This window comes from Erithacus rubecula (assembly GCF_903797595.1).
Source record: "Erithacus rubecula genome assembly, chromosome: 22".
Lineage (NCBI taxonomy): Eukaryota > Metazoa > Chordata > Aves > Passeriformes > Muscicapidae > Erithacus > Erithacus rubecula.
In genome coordinates, this window is record NC_136674.1 from 2,276,565 (window position 1) to 2,289,831 (window position 13,267).

At 47.4% G+C, this 13,267-nt stretch overlaps 1 protein-coding gene across 6 annotated transcripts in view; it reads left to right on the forward strand.

Moving 5' to 3' along the window:
- The window catches only part of TBX4 (T-box transcription factor 4), a 34,813-nt gene extending 28,940 nt beyond the window's left edge, over nucleotides 1–5,873 (forward strand). For all 6 annotated transcript variants that reach the window (XM_079325197.1, XM_079325200.1, XM_079325201.1 and 3 more), the window contains exons 6-9: nucleotides 233–385; nucleotides 2,834–2,922; nucleotides 3,362–3,603; nucleotides 4,832–5,873. In XM_079325197.1, the coding sequence (XP_079181323.1) occupies nucleotides 233–385; nucleotides 2,834–2,922; nucleotides 3,362–3,603; nucleotides 4,832–5,439 (1,092 nt within the window). In that variant the 3' untranslated portion in view covers nucleotides 5,440–5,873. The remainder of the gene's footprint in view (nucleotides 1–232; nucleotides 386–2,833; nucleotides 2,923–3,361; nucleotides 3,604–4,831) is intronic.
- The last annotated feature ends 7,394 nt before the right edge of the window (nucleotides 5,874–13,267 follow it).

Below are 13,267 nucleotides of genomic sequence, written 5' to 3' on the forward strand. Positions count from 1 at the left end.
AAATAAGGGTTTACCAGGAAAGCTTTAAGTTCAGCTCTGCTTGCCAGAGCTGCAGAACCTTTTGTGCCTTGGTTGATGTGCATTTCTACAATGTAAATTTTCCTTCTAACAGCAAGCGAAGCTAAAGCTGAGCTGTGCCGGGCTTTGTGTCCTGCTGCAGTGCCCAACAGCCACGGCTTGTGTCTTTTCTTTCCAGAATGGATTCCTCACTCCAGCATGCACTGTTTTTCAGATCATCCTTAACTCAATGCACAAGTACCAGCCCCGCCTGCACATCGTGAAGGCGGATGAGAACAACGCCTTCGGCTCCAAGAACACGGCTTTCTGCACCCACGTCTTCCCCGAGACCTCCTTCATCTCTGTCACCTCCTACCAGAACCACAAGGTAGGCAGCTTTGGGGGCTGCAAATGCTTTGTTTCTAGCCAGGAACTTTGTGAGAGGATCTTCCTGTTCTGCTGGTTTCAAGGACAAGTTTCCATCCTGGCTTTAAGCACGAGGGATTGGGCAGGATGCAGCTCTGGAGGAGCAGGGATGTTGCTGGTAACAATATTTTGGCAAAGCCTGGGCTCCCCTGACTCTGTGTGCTCATAGAGCTGAGATGTCATTCAAACAGCAAAACACATCTAATAATGAGCAGTAAAGCTTGCTCATAAATCTGCAGTGGACAGTAATTATAGAATGTGTGTTTAGTGAGACAGATGAGGAATGTAACCATAAAAAGGGAGCTCAGAGCTGCCTCTGTGGTTTGCACGTGGAGGCAGGAGGGGGCTGGGGGGAGGTTTTGGGGGTGTGAAGCACAAAGGGCTCAGTTCTGTGCCCTGGGTGGGTGTCAGGGGCACCTGTGTGCCCTGGGGCTGGTTTGTGGTTTGAGGGTGCTGTTCCCTGTGCTGTGGGCAGAGTTCTGTCTGAGGGCTGGATCCCAGCAGGACTGACAGTGAATTGTCACCTCCCTGTGTCACCTCAGCAGGGCAGGGACAGGGCAGGATGACAGCAGGGGATGGAAAGGCTTCAGATTCCATCCTGTTACTGCTCTGCCTTTGCACAAGCTCCTGCTCCCAGGCATTTTCCTAATGGCAAAGTCCAATTGCTGTATGAGCAATAATTAATAATTTAATTGGAATTAAGATTGATAACTAAAGGTGCAGAGTGAGGTAGCACTGCCAGACCCTCCTGTCACCCTGAGTGTGAAATCTGCCATGTGTAACTGCACCAGTTCCTTTCCTACACATTCACAGGAAAATCCTGCAGGAACAGGAACAAGTGTGAAATTCTTCCTCCCCAATAACCTGACCAGAGCTTTTCCTCCCAAGCAGGATGCCTGTGTGCCCTTTGATGCTTGAAGCACAGAGTCCTTGCAGAAATGTTGCAATTAGTGAGCCAGTTAAGAGACTCAGAGCAGAAACAGGGATGTGGTATGGTCAGGCAGGGAGGGGGAAAAGTGCCCATTAGGACACTGGAGGTAGAAAAGTTGTAGCTGTTGATGTAAAATGACCAATTGCCCAAACATGGTTAACCAGAAAGACTCAAAAGAGCTTATATTTCATACATATTTAAAATGTCTGCTGTCAATGGTGCCTTTCATCCCTAAAGTTCCCAAAGTGCTCCATAAACTCCACACTTGCACTGTCACTGCTGTCCAGCCCTGCTGGGGGTGCTTTGTGGCTGGGGGCAGCACAGGGAGGACCTGACAGATTTGGGGAAAATGTCCCAGATGAGCCCAAATTCTTATTGAAGATCCTGTGAGGAGCCTCTGTGGTGCTGCCCAGTCCTGCCCTGAGCAGGGGACACAGGGACCTGCAGCAGGTGACAGCAGGCAGAAGGTCTCACCATAACCTCAGTGTGCTCTCAGGAAAATCTCAACCTCAGAGGAATACCTGAATGGTTTTATTTATTCTCTTAAGCATCAACAATTAAAAACCAAGTCTGGGTTTCTTTTAGAAGAAACAAACTGCTGAACTATTTTTAGCTCAGAAATCTCCTGCTAGCAAGAAGTGTGGTTGTAAATAATTGTATTCCTTAAGAAAAAAAAGAGGAAGTTGAGGGTAGAGGTTAGCCCTGAGCACAGGTCAGTGAGGAAGGTGTGTGCTCACCCCAAATCCCCCCCTGGGCTGGAGGAATCCAGGGGAAGGTGACAAGGAGGGACTGAACCCTGATCCTGCCCACGTCAGAGGAAAACCACGATCACTAAATAACAGAATGAAATTAAGATGTACAAACCTGCTGTCAGGCTGTGGGTTTGGAAGGGTCCAATGCTTCTTGTGGTTCATCAGCTGCTTGAGCTTCCCTGGAAGAGCTGGAGCCCTGGAGGCTGCTTAAATTCACATGTCACCACCTTCTCCTGCAGCACTGATAGTGGCCAGCTGTGTTCTCAGGAGTTTTTTTGCTAAGGGATATTTTTCAACATTGCTAAAAGTGAAGTTGTCAGTAACAGCAACCATCCCAAAGCAGAACTGGCTGCTCTCCTCAGCAGTAAATTGGGATGCAGGGAGAGGGGCTGTGCAGGGATAAAGCACTGATTGAGCTGAGATGCTTCTCACAGAGCTAAAATGACTGAATGGTGGCCATAAAGGTGTATTAAATGTTATGGGAATTAAGGAGAGCCACACCATGACATGCAGGGCTCTAGCATGGAACCACAGGGAGCCTTTTAAATCAGACAAATAAATTCTCCCCATCAGGATTCCAGAAAAAGAACACAGGGCCTAGAATAAGACCCAGACTCTGCATTTCAGGACTGGGCCCCTCCAGACCCACCAGCTCAGCCCTGCTGCTGCTGCACTTTTGGTCTGGTTTGCTTTCAAACACTTTATTCTTGGTTTTATTCTTTTAAAGATAACCCAGCTGAAAATTGAAAACAATCCATTTGCCAAGGGATTCCGGGGCAGCGACGACAGCGACCTGCGCGTGGCTCGGCTCCAGAGGTACCTCCCTCCTCCCTCTCTCCTCCCTCCCTCCCTCCTCCCTCTCTCCTCCCTCCCTCCCTCCCTCCCTCCCTCCCTCCCTCCCTCCCTCCCTCCCTCCCTCCCTCCCTCCCTCCCTCCCTCCCTCCCTCCCTCCTCCCCTGCTCCTCACGGGCTGCAGCTCCTTGGAGAGGAGCCAGAGCCATGGAAATGGGGTTTGCTTGTGCCTGAATGCCACTGAAATCCCTCCAAAGCTCTTCCTGACTGACACACTCTGTGCTGGCAGTTCTTGCCCACGCCCAGAGGAGTGTGATGAGTTCATCGTCTGAAGCAAAGGGTGCTGAAGTCATTGGCTGGAGATGCTCTGGGGGAGCCAAACCAATATTCCTCATTCTGTTGATGAAATTCTGAGGATGCTGATCACTGCCTAACCAGTCTTAATTTTTCTCACCTCTTTTAGCAAAGAATATCCAGTAATTTCCAAAAGCATCATGAGGCAGAGGTTGGTGTCCAGTCATGGCCAGCTGTCAGCAAAGCCAGATGTTAACCCACTCCATGGGAATCACCAGACCCTTCAGCATTATCAGTATGAGAATGGTGCTCACATGCAGTTTGCAGCTTCAGACACTCAAGATCTGCCACTCAACACCTTCACAGCACAGAGAGATTCAGGGCTCTTCTACCATTGTCTAAAAAGAAGAGGTAACTCGAGCTCACAGCTAGAAAAATATACAGAAAACTGAAAGCATGAGTTCAGTTTGGATTGGTGTCTTGGGCCTTGACCTTCTAAAATACTGCTGTGATTGGAGTGTTTTGGAGGGTCAGGAGGCAAGAGCTGATGTATGGAGCAGTTTTTGGTGGGTTTGTCCCATAGAAGGTAAATTCAGACTGAGGGAGAGCTGAACCAATTAGTTAGAATGTGTAATTCAAATGGCACAGAGCTTCAGTGGAAAATGATCCATTGTTAGGATCAGCTGAATTCAAAATGGTTTGCAGGAGGCCATCAGCATTACCAAAATTCCACACTTTCCAAGGCAAAGCCATGAGCAATTCCCTCAATGTCTGCAGACCAGTGGGACTGTGAGAGCTTGGTATGAGCAGCCCTTTCCTCTCATCCACTAATTCTCAAATTTAAGTGAGCTGTGACTGCATTCTCTTCCTTTTAGTCCAGCATCAGATGAGATCATGGCATGTTTTAAGTTAAACGGAAAAATTTTGCACAGAAGAAAAAAATCCTTCTATTTGCATGTCTCACTGCTTGCTAATTTATTTAAGCTGGGAGAATCCTCTGATCATGGCTAAATGAAGAATCTAACAGCACCAGTAATGAGGGCTGCAAGGCAAATGTGTAATTTTAGCAGATGTTTAATGTGCAGATGAATTCACTAATTCATCCAGAGAATATTTCTAATAAGGAACAGGGGAACAGGGGAACAGGGGAACAGGGCCATGGTCCTCACAGGAGAAGAGGGGCTGTGCAAAGATGAGGAAGGGCTGCTCACTGGGAAAGGGATCCTTTATCTGGAAATATTTCTGCAGCTTTTGACGTGAATATCTGGGAAATGTAGAGTCATTTTTGCAATGACAGGAAGGCAGGCTGTGATAAGAGCTTTTAAGAGACTTCTTGAATTTGTCAGGAGGAACCGTGCAGGAGTGCCAGGGCTCTCCTTATCTGGATGAAGGTGGAGTAATCCCCGATGTGAGAAGAGTCCCTCACTTAAAGTGACAAATGTCACCCGAGTGCTCTGAGGCCGGGGGGGATTAGCCTGACATTTGCAGCACAATGTCTTTTTGATGTTGTACATTGTTTTCCCAAACTAAGATGGTTTAACCGGATTAAGCTGAGAAAGGGCAGCAGTTTAGCGAAATAATCGCGGGCTCCAAGGGCACTCCCAGCAGGGCTGCTCCTGAACGTGAGTTTTTCTTGCAGAAAGCGCTCGGCACCTGGACCTGCCCTGCAAACGCTCCTACCTGGACGCCTCGTCCTCGGTGGGGGACGATCATTATTTCCGCTCGCCGCCGCCCTACGAGCAGCCGATGCTGAGCCCGTCCTACTGCGGCGAGGTGGCCCCGCGGGAGGCCTGCATGTACTCTGGCTCCGGCGCCGACATCGCCGCCGTCCCGGCCGTGGACGAGCTGCCGCCGCCGCCGCCGCCGCTCAGCTGCAACATGTGGACTTCAGTCGCACCTTACACCGGCTACAGCGTGCAGCCCATGGACACCGTGCCCTACCAGCCCTTCCCCGCTCACTTCCCCGCCGCGCCCATGATGCCGCGGCTCCCGGCCATGGCGGGGCAGGGCTCGCAGGCCGCGGGCGGCCCCTTCAGCGTCTACAACCAGCTGGGCGCGGCCGCGGGCCGGGAGCGCGGCGCCGCCGCCTTCCCCCGCGAGCGGGGCCACCCGGCCGTGTGCGAGAGGAAAGCGCCATCCCCGCACCTGAACGCGGCCAACGAGTTCCTGTACTCGCAGGGCTTCTCGCTGTCCCGGGAGTCGTCGCTGCAGTATCATTCAGGGATGGAGAACTGGACTGACGGGTGACCCCGCGCCGCAGCCACGCTCCTGCTCCAGGACAGCGCGCTCGGTGTTGATACCTGTGGGGAACTTGCACTTCGGTGAGACACGTGTGCATTTCCAGAGGGATTCGTGTGGGTGAAGAGCTCCCATCTTCAGGCACACGGAGAATTCCACCTCCTGGCTCAGTGCGCTGGGTTCATCGGGCTCTTAGTGACTCCCAAATCAATTCATCCCCGTCTCTCCGTCCACTAGAAACCATCTTCATGACTAACGAGTGACGTAGCGAGTCGTGTTCTTTTGCTTGTAACGTTAAACATCCGCGAGCGAATTTTGGCTATTTGGGAAAAAATACGAGCTTCACTTTGACGGTGCTGGGCTGGTGAAGCCACAGGCTCCCAAAGCTCCCAAAGGAAAAGGCCATTCGAGGACTGCCGGCTGCCGAGGCAGCGCTTGTCCAGCCCCGGCTCCGGGGGCTCGGGGGCCGCGCCGGGGAGGCAGCGACGCACTAAAGTCTCTCCTGGCCCCGCACCAACACCGGCCCTGGCTGTGGGAAGAGAAGGAGTGAAGGGTTAAGTCCGAGGCCAAACAGCGAATTAATTGCAGCGTTAGGAGCAGACCCAGTGTCTTCAGACTCCCGTCCCTCGATTGAATCACATTTGCTTATTGCAATATATTTATGAAGTTTAAGCTTAAAAGTCGCTGATACTTTCCAGAACCAATTTCTGTATTTGCTGGTCCTTGATTTCTTTCGTATTCAGCTGAAACGTGCCTTTTGTGCTATGTTCTTTTCTTTTGCTAACTCAGACAGAATTGTTTTCAGCCTAAAGGAGGCCTAGAGGAATATTTTAGGAATATTTTCCAAGTGGTGGGGAGGGAAGAGCTCCCATGACCTGTCAGGCTTTACAGTGTACAAATGTTTGTAGAACAGGTAAAATCTGTAACCAGTGTATTCATTGCTCCTTTGTTTGCTGTGGAGGTGCCCAGGGCTGATTCCCCTGCCCTCTGCAGTGTCCCTGTCAGTTGCCGTGGGGGGATCGGGTCAGGGTGGATTTGCTGATCCTGGAGGTTTGTTCAGTGGTTCTGGGAGGATGCTGACACTCCTGGGGAGGCACAGGAATTCCTTCTGGCCCCAAACTCCCACTGCCCTCACCCAGAGAGCTGCTGTCCCCTGCAGTGTCCATCCTGCTGAGCTGCCACCAAGGGAGGTGACACCGGGGGACGCTGGACTTTGGTTCCACTGAAGAGCACAAAATTCAAGTTTTAGTCATTGCACAGTGGGGGCTTTTATTTCCTCCCTTTGCTTCCCAAACAGGCAAAGGCAAAAAGCTGAAATGCAGGTTTGGAAGTTGGGAGGAGCTTCTGTGTTTTGGTGAGTCCATCCCGAGAAAAACTGGCTGTGACACAGCCCCGAGGTCACATTCCAGCAGGACAATCCCCTGCACCCACTCAGCAGAATTCGTGTGTGACTGGTGAGGATTTTGTAACCAGATTTTGGAAATCACTACAATTTTTGCATGCTGAATAGCTATTTATATACATATATATTTTATATATATATATATATAAAATTATATATATCACAAATGCAGGCCACGTGTCCAATTCAGCTTTGCTTTTGATGAATGAAATACTTAATAAAAATGAATGTTGCAAAGGTTTTTTTTTTTTTTAAAGACATCTATTTAAATTTTTTTTTATTACACACCTTTGATGTAAAAACTAAGAATTGGTTAGACAAAAAAAACCATATATACTACAGATAAATCTTTATTAGAAACCACATTAGATACAGGTGGTATGGAATTTTTAAATGTTTGTTACATAGCATGGACATTTTATTTTATATATCAGAACATAAAGTCATTTTACTACTACAAGCTGTCTCTGGGTGCATTTCAATAATTAGTATAAAAATCTTCCATGGAGAATTAAGGTGCCTTGTCTCTCTTCTGTCTCCTGCTGCCCAACTACACCAAGCTCACACTTCCCAAGTGCACACCTGACCCTTTTTCACCATCTCAAAGCTCCACCACCAGGTTTTAGGTGCCCATGGGTGTATTTGGGATTTTTCTGGTGTTTCTTTGGGGTCACATGAATTGATCTGAGCACTGGGTTAAAATCAGCCCCTGATCCCCAGAGCACCAAAGTTCCTGTGCCTGGGGGAGCTCAAGAGTTAAAGGAGGGAGGGGGAGAGGTCTGGGGGTGTCACTGCCCAGAATTTGCAATGCTCAGTTCATTTCTCACTGTGACACTGGATCAACACTGAACCAGATAAATGGAACCCCAAAATGAGATGGGTCAGCAGCCCAGGCTGCAGAGGAGAATCTGCCTGGATCTTCTGCCTGTTCTACAAAGGTGACCAACACAATAACAGTGTCATTTGCAATGAATAATCACTGCTGCTTTTTAAACCATTTTTCATGTACCTTCTGCTCATCCATGCAGTATTTATTGATTTAAGGCAGTTAAAAAAGTAATTCCTGTAAGAATCATCCCAGAGCCTTTCAGCCAGTGCAGGGAGTGTAGAGAAATGTTGATCATGCAATGGATGTAAGTTTTTTACCTGGCAGCCTTTGCAAAGGGCAGGGCCCAGACTCTGTCCCACTCACTGGAGCTGAGGGAGTGTCCTGGGAATCCCTGGGCCAAATAATGAGCTTTTCCTTGTAAAAATAGCACAGGAGATTTATGAGCACAGGATCTGATTGGGAAAGGCTGAGTTAGCATAAAAATGTGCAAAATTTGGATATATGCTAATCTGGTCATCTGGGTTCCTTTTATAGTCACTGGAGAGAGATCAGACATTGAGATTAAATGGGATGAATCATTCTCCAGTGACAATCTTTTTCCACTCAGAGGAATCCAGTGCAGCCACTTAGAGCAGATTTCCCATTTCCAAATGGCTAAAAAGTTGCATTAGTGGGATCCCCCTCCTGTGTGACTTTGACAAAAACATTCAGGCATCATTGAATTATTCACATTACAAATCCCACTCAAGATGATCACAGAAAAAAAAAAAAAAAAAAACCAACCAAAACCTGGTTGTATTAATTTATGGGATGGAATCAGGTTGTTCTTTTTTAGTTTTCATTTCAAAATTTCTAACCTGGGTGTGTATCCAGTCCCAGTCCAGGCTCCCAGGTGAGGCACCCAGGTTCCATTGGATTTCTCCTGCTTTTCCCACCTGGAAAGGCTTGGCAGGTGCTGGTCCTGCTCGAGATGCTGGTGGGAAATCACCCCCAGGGATGGAGCTCAGCAATCCTGAGTGTCCTGGAGGATGTGCCCTGTTTGTTTTTCAAATCAGAAACACACAACTGGGGACATCACTAAAAAAATCCCAACAACCTGCACAGCTTTAAAAGAGATCAAGTGTGCTCACTGTGTGCCAGTTTGATTTACTACAGTTTAAACAGCTTTTAATTCTCAAGAATGTGGAGGTTGGTGTGTGTGGAGGCTTTTCCAGCCCTGGAGCTGCAGCCCAGAATGGCAATCCAAGCTCAGGGAAACCAGCCCCACTTCAAATCAGATTAAAGCAAAAATTAGCAAGTGAGAAAAACCTGAATACACAGGAGGACTGTTTTCCATTGATGTGCTCTAATCTGTACTAAAAGGCCCAGGGAATTTTTTAAACTCTGTTTTTCTTGAAGGTAGATGTCCAAATTTAATCTTGGTGCAGGCTCAGTTCCACCCAGCCCAGCACTTGGTGCCAGACTGAGCTTGGACTTCCCTCTAAATAGAACAAATATTTGTATCAGCTTGCTGAGAATGTGAGTAATAGGAATATTTGCCAAAATTTAAACAAGCTAAACTTCAGTCCTGCCAAAAGCCCCACCATTCAATTTGGCATCATTGGCAGCTCAAGGCTCAAGAGGGGCCTATGTCTGGAAGAGCTGGGGTGTTTTTGGCAAACATGAATTTATTTTTCTCTCTCTCCACATTTTGGAAAATTTGTGCCTCTCTGTATTAATTTATGATGTCATTAAATAATTCTTTTTGCAGCTTGTATAGAAAGAATGTTTCTTTTGAAGATGAGAACTCCCCTGAGGATGGTTATAGTGAAAAATTCCAGCCAGAGGGAAAAAAAAAACCCCACCTCTCTCCTTGGCCACTCATGTTTCTGCAGTAGTGCTTAAACAGCAAAAAAATCTACAATATTTTAATTGAAGGACCTGCTCCAAGGAGGTGCCATGCACTTGACTGTGACAAGAGGCAGCCTAAATTCAGTGTGACTGGAGGGGTTTTATTCCTGAGATAGCAGGCTGGAAGAGAAATCATGAGCCTGTCACTTGCTGGTAGAAAACATCACATTTTGCCCCCTGCAAAGAACAGGATCAAGATTAAAAATTAAAGAAAATTAAATCTTGGGAGTGGTACAAGCAAAGCCTTGTCCAACATGACCCTTATTTGATGTGCAAACACTGCTGTGAGAGAAATGCCTGTAAAACACATTTAGGGGTTTGGGTGGTGGTTTCATCTCAGGGTTCACAGCCCCTCCTTGCCCCCCAGAATTCAATTTACACCTGGCATGGGCTGCTCAACCTCCCTGGGGAAGGGGATGCTCCTGCTGGGTGTTTGTGCCCTCCAAGCCCCCATTCCTGCCAGGAAGAACCTTTTCTTTTTTCCTGGTCATGGCCAGCAAATCTTCCTGCCTGAGCAATTTTGGGATTGCCAGTTCTGATGTGCCAGTGGATTTACAGCACCAAGGTGTCTCCAGGATGGGAATTGCCCTCCTGAGCCCTTACCCACCTTTGGAACCAGGTCCTGAGAGAAGGAAATAAAAAAAGAGATTAGTTAGTGCAAAGAGCTAATAACACTAATTCATTTAAAATCAGGGTAATTGCAGGGTTTGTTAATTAGAAACTCATTTAATAAAAGGAAAGCAAACCCCACTGGAATGAAAAAAGGAGGAATATCTACAACAGGTCACAAGGTTCTTGTTCCACTGAAAACCACTGATGGGGAAGAGGTTTGAAGGAGTATTTGGCAAATGCCAACATTTTTTATCTGGGGTTTTTTTTGTTGTCATTCTCCTTAGTTCTCAACAAACACAAATTTTTGGCTTTGAACCAAACATTGCTGCAGTTTTGAGGAACATTTTCAGCAGGGCTGTATTTACAAACTGGTGGAAAATTGACTTTTTAATAAGAAAAATTAGGTGGAATGTCAGCACCGTCTACTTGGGCAGCAACAGTTTCAACAGTCCTGAAAGACAAAATTTGACAAATGTATCTTCTAGCTGGGAGGTTCCCACTGATAACAGGACACTGGGCCAGATCTGTACTAATGCTCAGCCCCTGCCAGCAGGGATGGAGAAATCCTTGAGCAGTTCCTGGAGAACAACATGTACAGAGAACAATTCCTTACGTCAGGCAGCAATGCCTGCTGCACTTCAGCAGAGATGAAAAGCAAGAGTTTTGTGTTTTTGTGCCAAAATCCTAAGGCTCAGTCCTATTTCTGTTGAAGTCAATAGGAAAACTTTTATAGACTGCAGTGTAGCAGGACCAGCCCTTTAATCTTCCCCTGAGCAAGCCCAGCCTGCAGCCTTGGCTGTGCAGTGCAGCTCAGGAATGAGCCACAGAGGGTTTGACTTGATGGATGACACAGACACATGGAAACTGCACTTTACTCATGCCCAGGGTATCTGAGCAGCTACTGAGAGAATAACAAAAGTCTGAACCTAATATTGTATTTAATATCAGCTGTGAATCAAATACATGAAAGGACGGCTGAAAATGGAACAGAACAATTCCCAAACCATTGATCATCCCCTCGAAATCCAAGATGTGGTTTTAGCCTGAAGCTTTGGGGCAGGTTGCCCTGGCCATGAGGAATCAATCCCAGGACATCCTGCAGAGGTGATGAACTCCTGGTGCATCAGGGGATGGAAGCAGAGGGTGCAGGGCTGGAGCAGAGGGGACAGTGCTGGCCCTGGGGACAGGGAGTCCTGTCCATCTTCAGAGATCAGCACAGCCACAGTGCCTCACCTGATCAGACATCTCTGGGGGAACTTGGTCTGAGCTTACCCATGAGAACACTGAAGGTAATGAAGAGTAAAAGGATTTTATCAGAATAAAAATCCTGCTGAAATGAGTCTGTTCTTGCTTCTCCTCTGACGACGCAGCCGGTTCAAAGCTTGGAGAGATCCCCCACTCCCCCTCACCCTTCCCTTCCCACCATTTATCATTCTGAAGGCAAGGAGACAGCTGAGGGGCAGGAAAAGCTTCCAGTGGGATTTCTGTCCAGGATCACAGTGCAGGACTGGATTTACACCCAGCACTGAGCCCGTGCCTGCAGCCCCTGTGCCCTTCCCCAGCAGCACCAGCTGAGCAGGGAGGGGTTTGAACTCTGCCTAAACTCTGCCCAGCTCTGCAGCTGGAGGGGGCAGTGCAGGGGGCTGGGGGGGTTTGTCCTTTTAGCCATACAGGACATTCAGATCATCACTGATGTTAATAAAATATCCCACTAATTTCCAAAGGACAGGAGATTCTCCTTCCACAGGTACTGCATGACCCTTCCTGACACTAACACAGTGATAATTCCTTACTTGGCTCCACCACCACAACCAAATGTTAGTTTGGAAATTCTTTGTTCCTTTCTGTTGTTTCTGACTGTGGGTTGAGATCCTTGGTGGGGCAATGGTTCCTTGAACTGGTTTTCCACAGCTGAACTCTTGTGTCCTTCCCAGTTTTCCTTTCCATAGATACTGCAGTGCACCATTGCAATGAATCATGCTTTCTTCTAATAAAATATTATTTCAGTCTGATGCCAAAGGCCAGATTTCCATAAAAGACATTCAGAATGAGTAATAAGCACAGCAAAAAAAATGGCTTTTTATTCTTCTGTGTTTCCCTCCCCATTCTCATTTTTGGGGGTCAGAGATGCCTTAGAAGACCTGAGTCTTTAGAACTGATATTTTATATCTTTGGTGTTGTTTAGGAGCTGCCTTTTCTGCTGATCCTTCAGCTGGTACTGAGGTGTTTCCACCTTCCTCACACTCAGGAGCCAGTTTAGTTCTTGATTCAGTGAAATCTCTCTTACTCCTCTGACCTACATCCAGGAGCCAGGGGCAGCAGCCAAGGCTCAAGACTGAGAAGCCCCAGGGGAAAAGACTTTTCCCCAAGGGAAATCTCCTGCTTTTCCCTCTCAACCTCCCACCTCCCCTCTTGGCAAGGTGAAGACCCAACAGGAAAGTGCCTGAGCCAAAATCTGGGACATTTACAAGGCAGAACAAAGCTGAGCCAGCCTCCCTGGCAGGGATGGAGGCTGCAATGAGGGATTTGGTTCCTGGCTATGCAGAACCAAACTGAGCAGAGAGCAAACCCCAGCTTGTAAATTCACCAAACCTAACAACAGGGATACACAGAGGAGTTGCTGGGTTGGAGCCACAGAACCACAGCTCCTCTGCACACTGAGGCTCCTCTGCTTTGGGTTGTGTTGCTAAACTGGAAACATCTTCAGCTCTTCAAGGTACCAAGGATGCCTTTCATGTGCTGGTAGCATGCCCTGAGCAGGGAACAACTGGGAATTGCAGTGTAAAGTGATAGTAAAGGCTGTCCTCACTTTTCATTTAATAGGGTACATTCCTTTTTGTAATATTGCTGAAAGTCCCTCAAATCTAAGTGAAATAAAAACTGTTCTTTTACTTACTGCTAATAACAGCCAGTCATGCTGTCCTTGAGAGCCACATATAAAACCAGTCAAGAAATATTTTCAAATGGTAAAATACTGCACTATAAACGAGACTTCTGGAGATGTTACCTAAATTAGCCTCCTTCAAATGCCTTTGTGATATTTAATCATAATCATAAAAGTCAGAGTGCTTTTGCCTTTCCATCAGAAACCAGCCTTATATGTT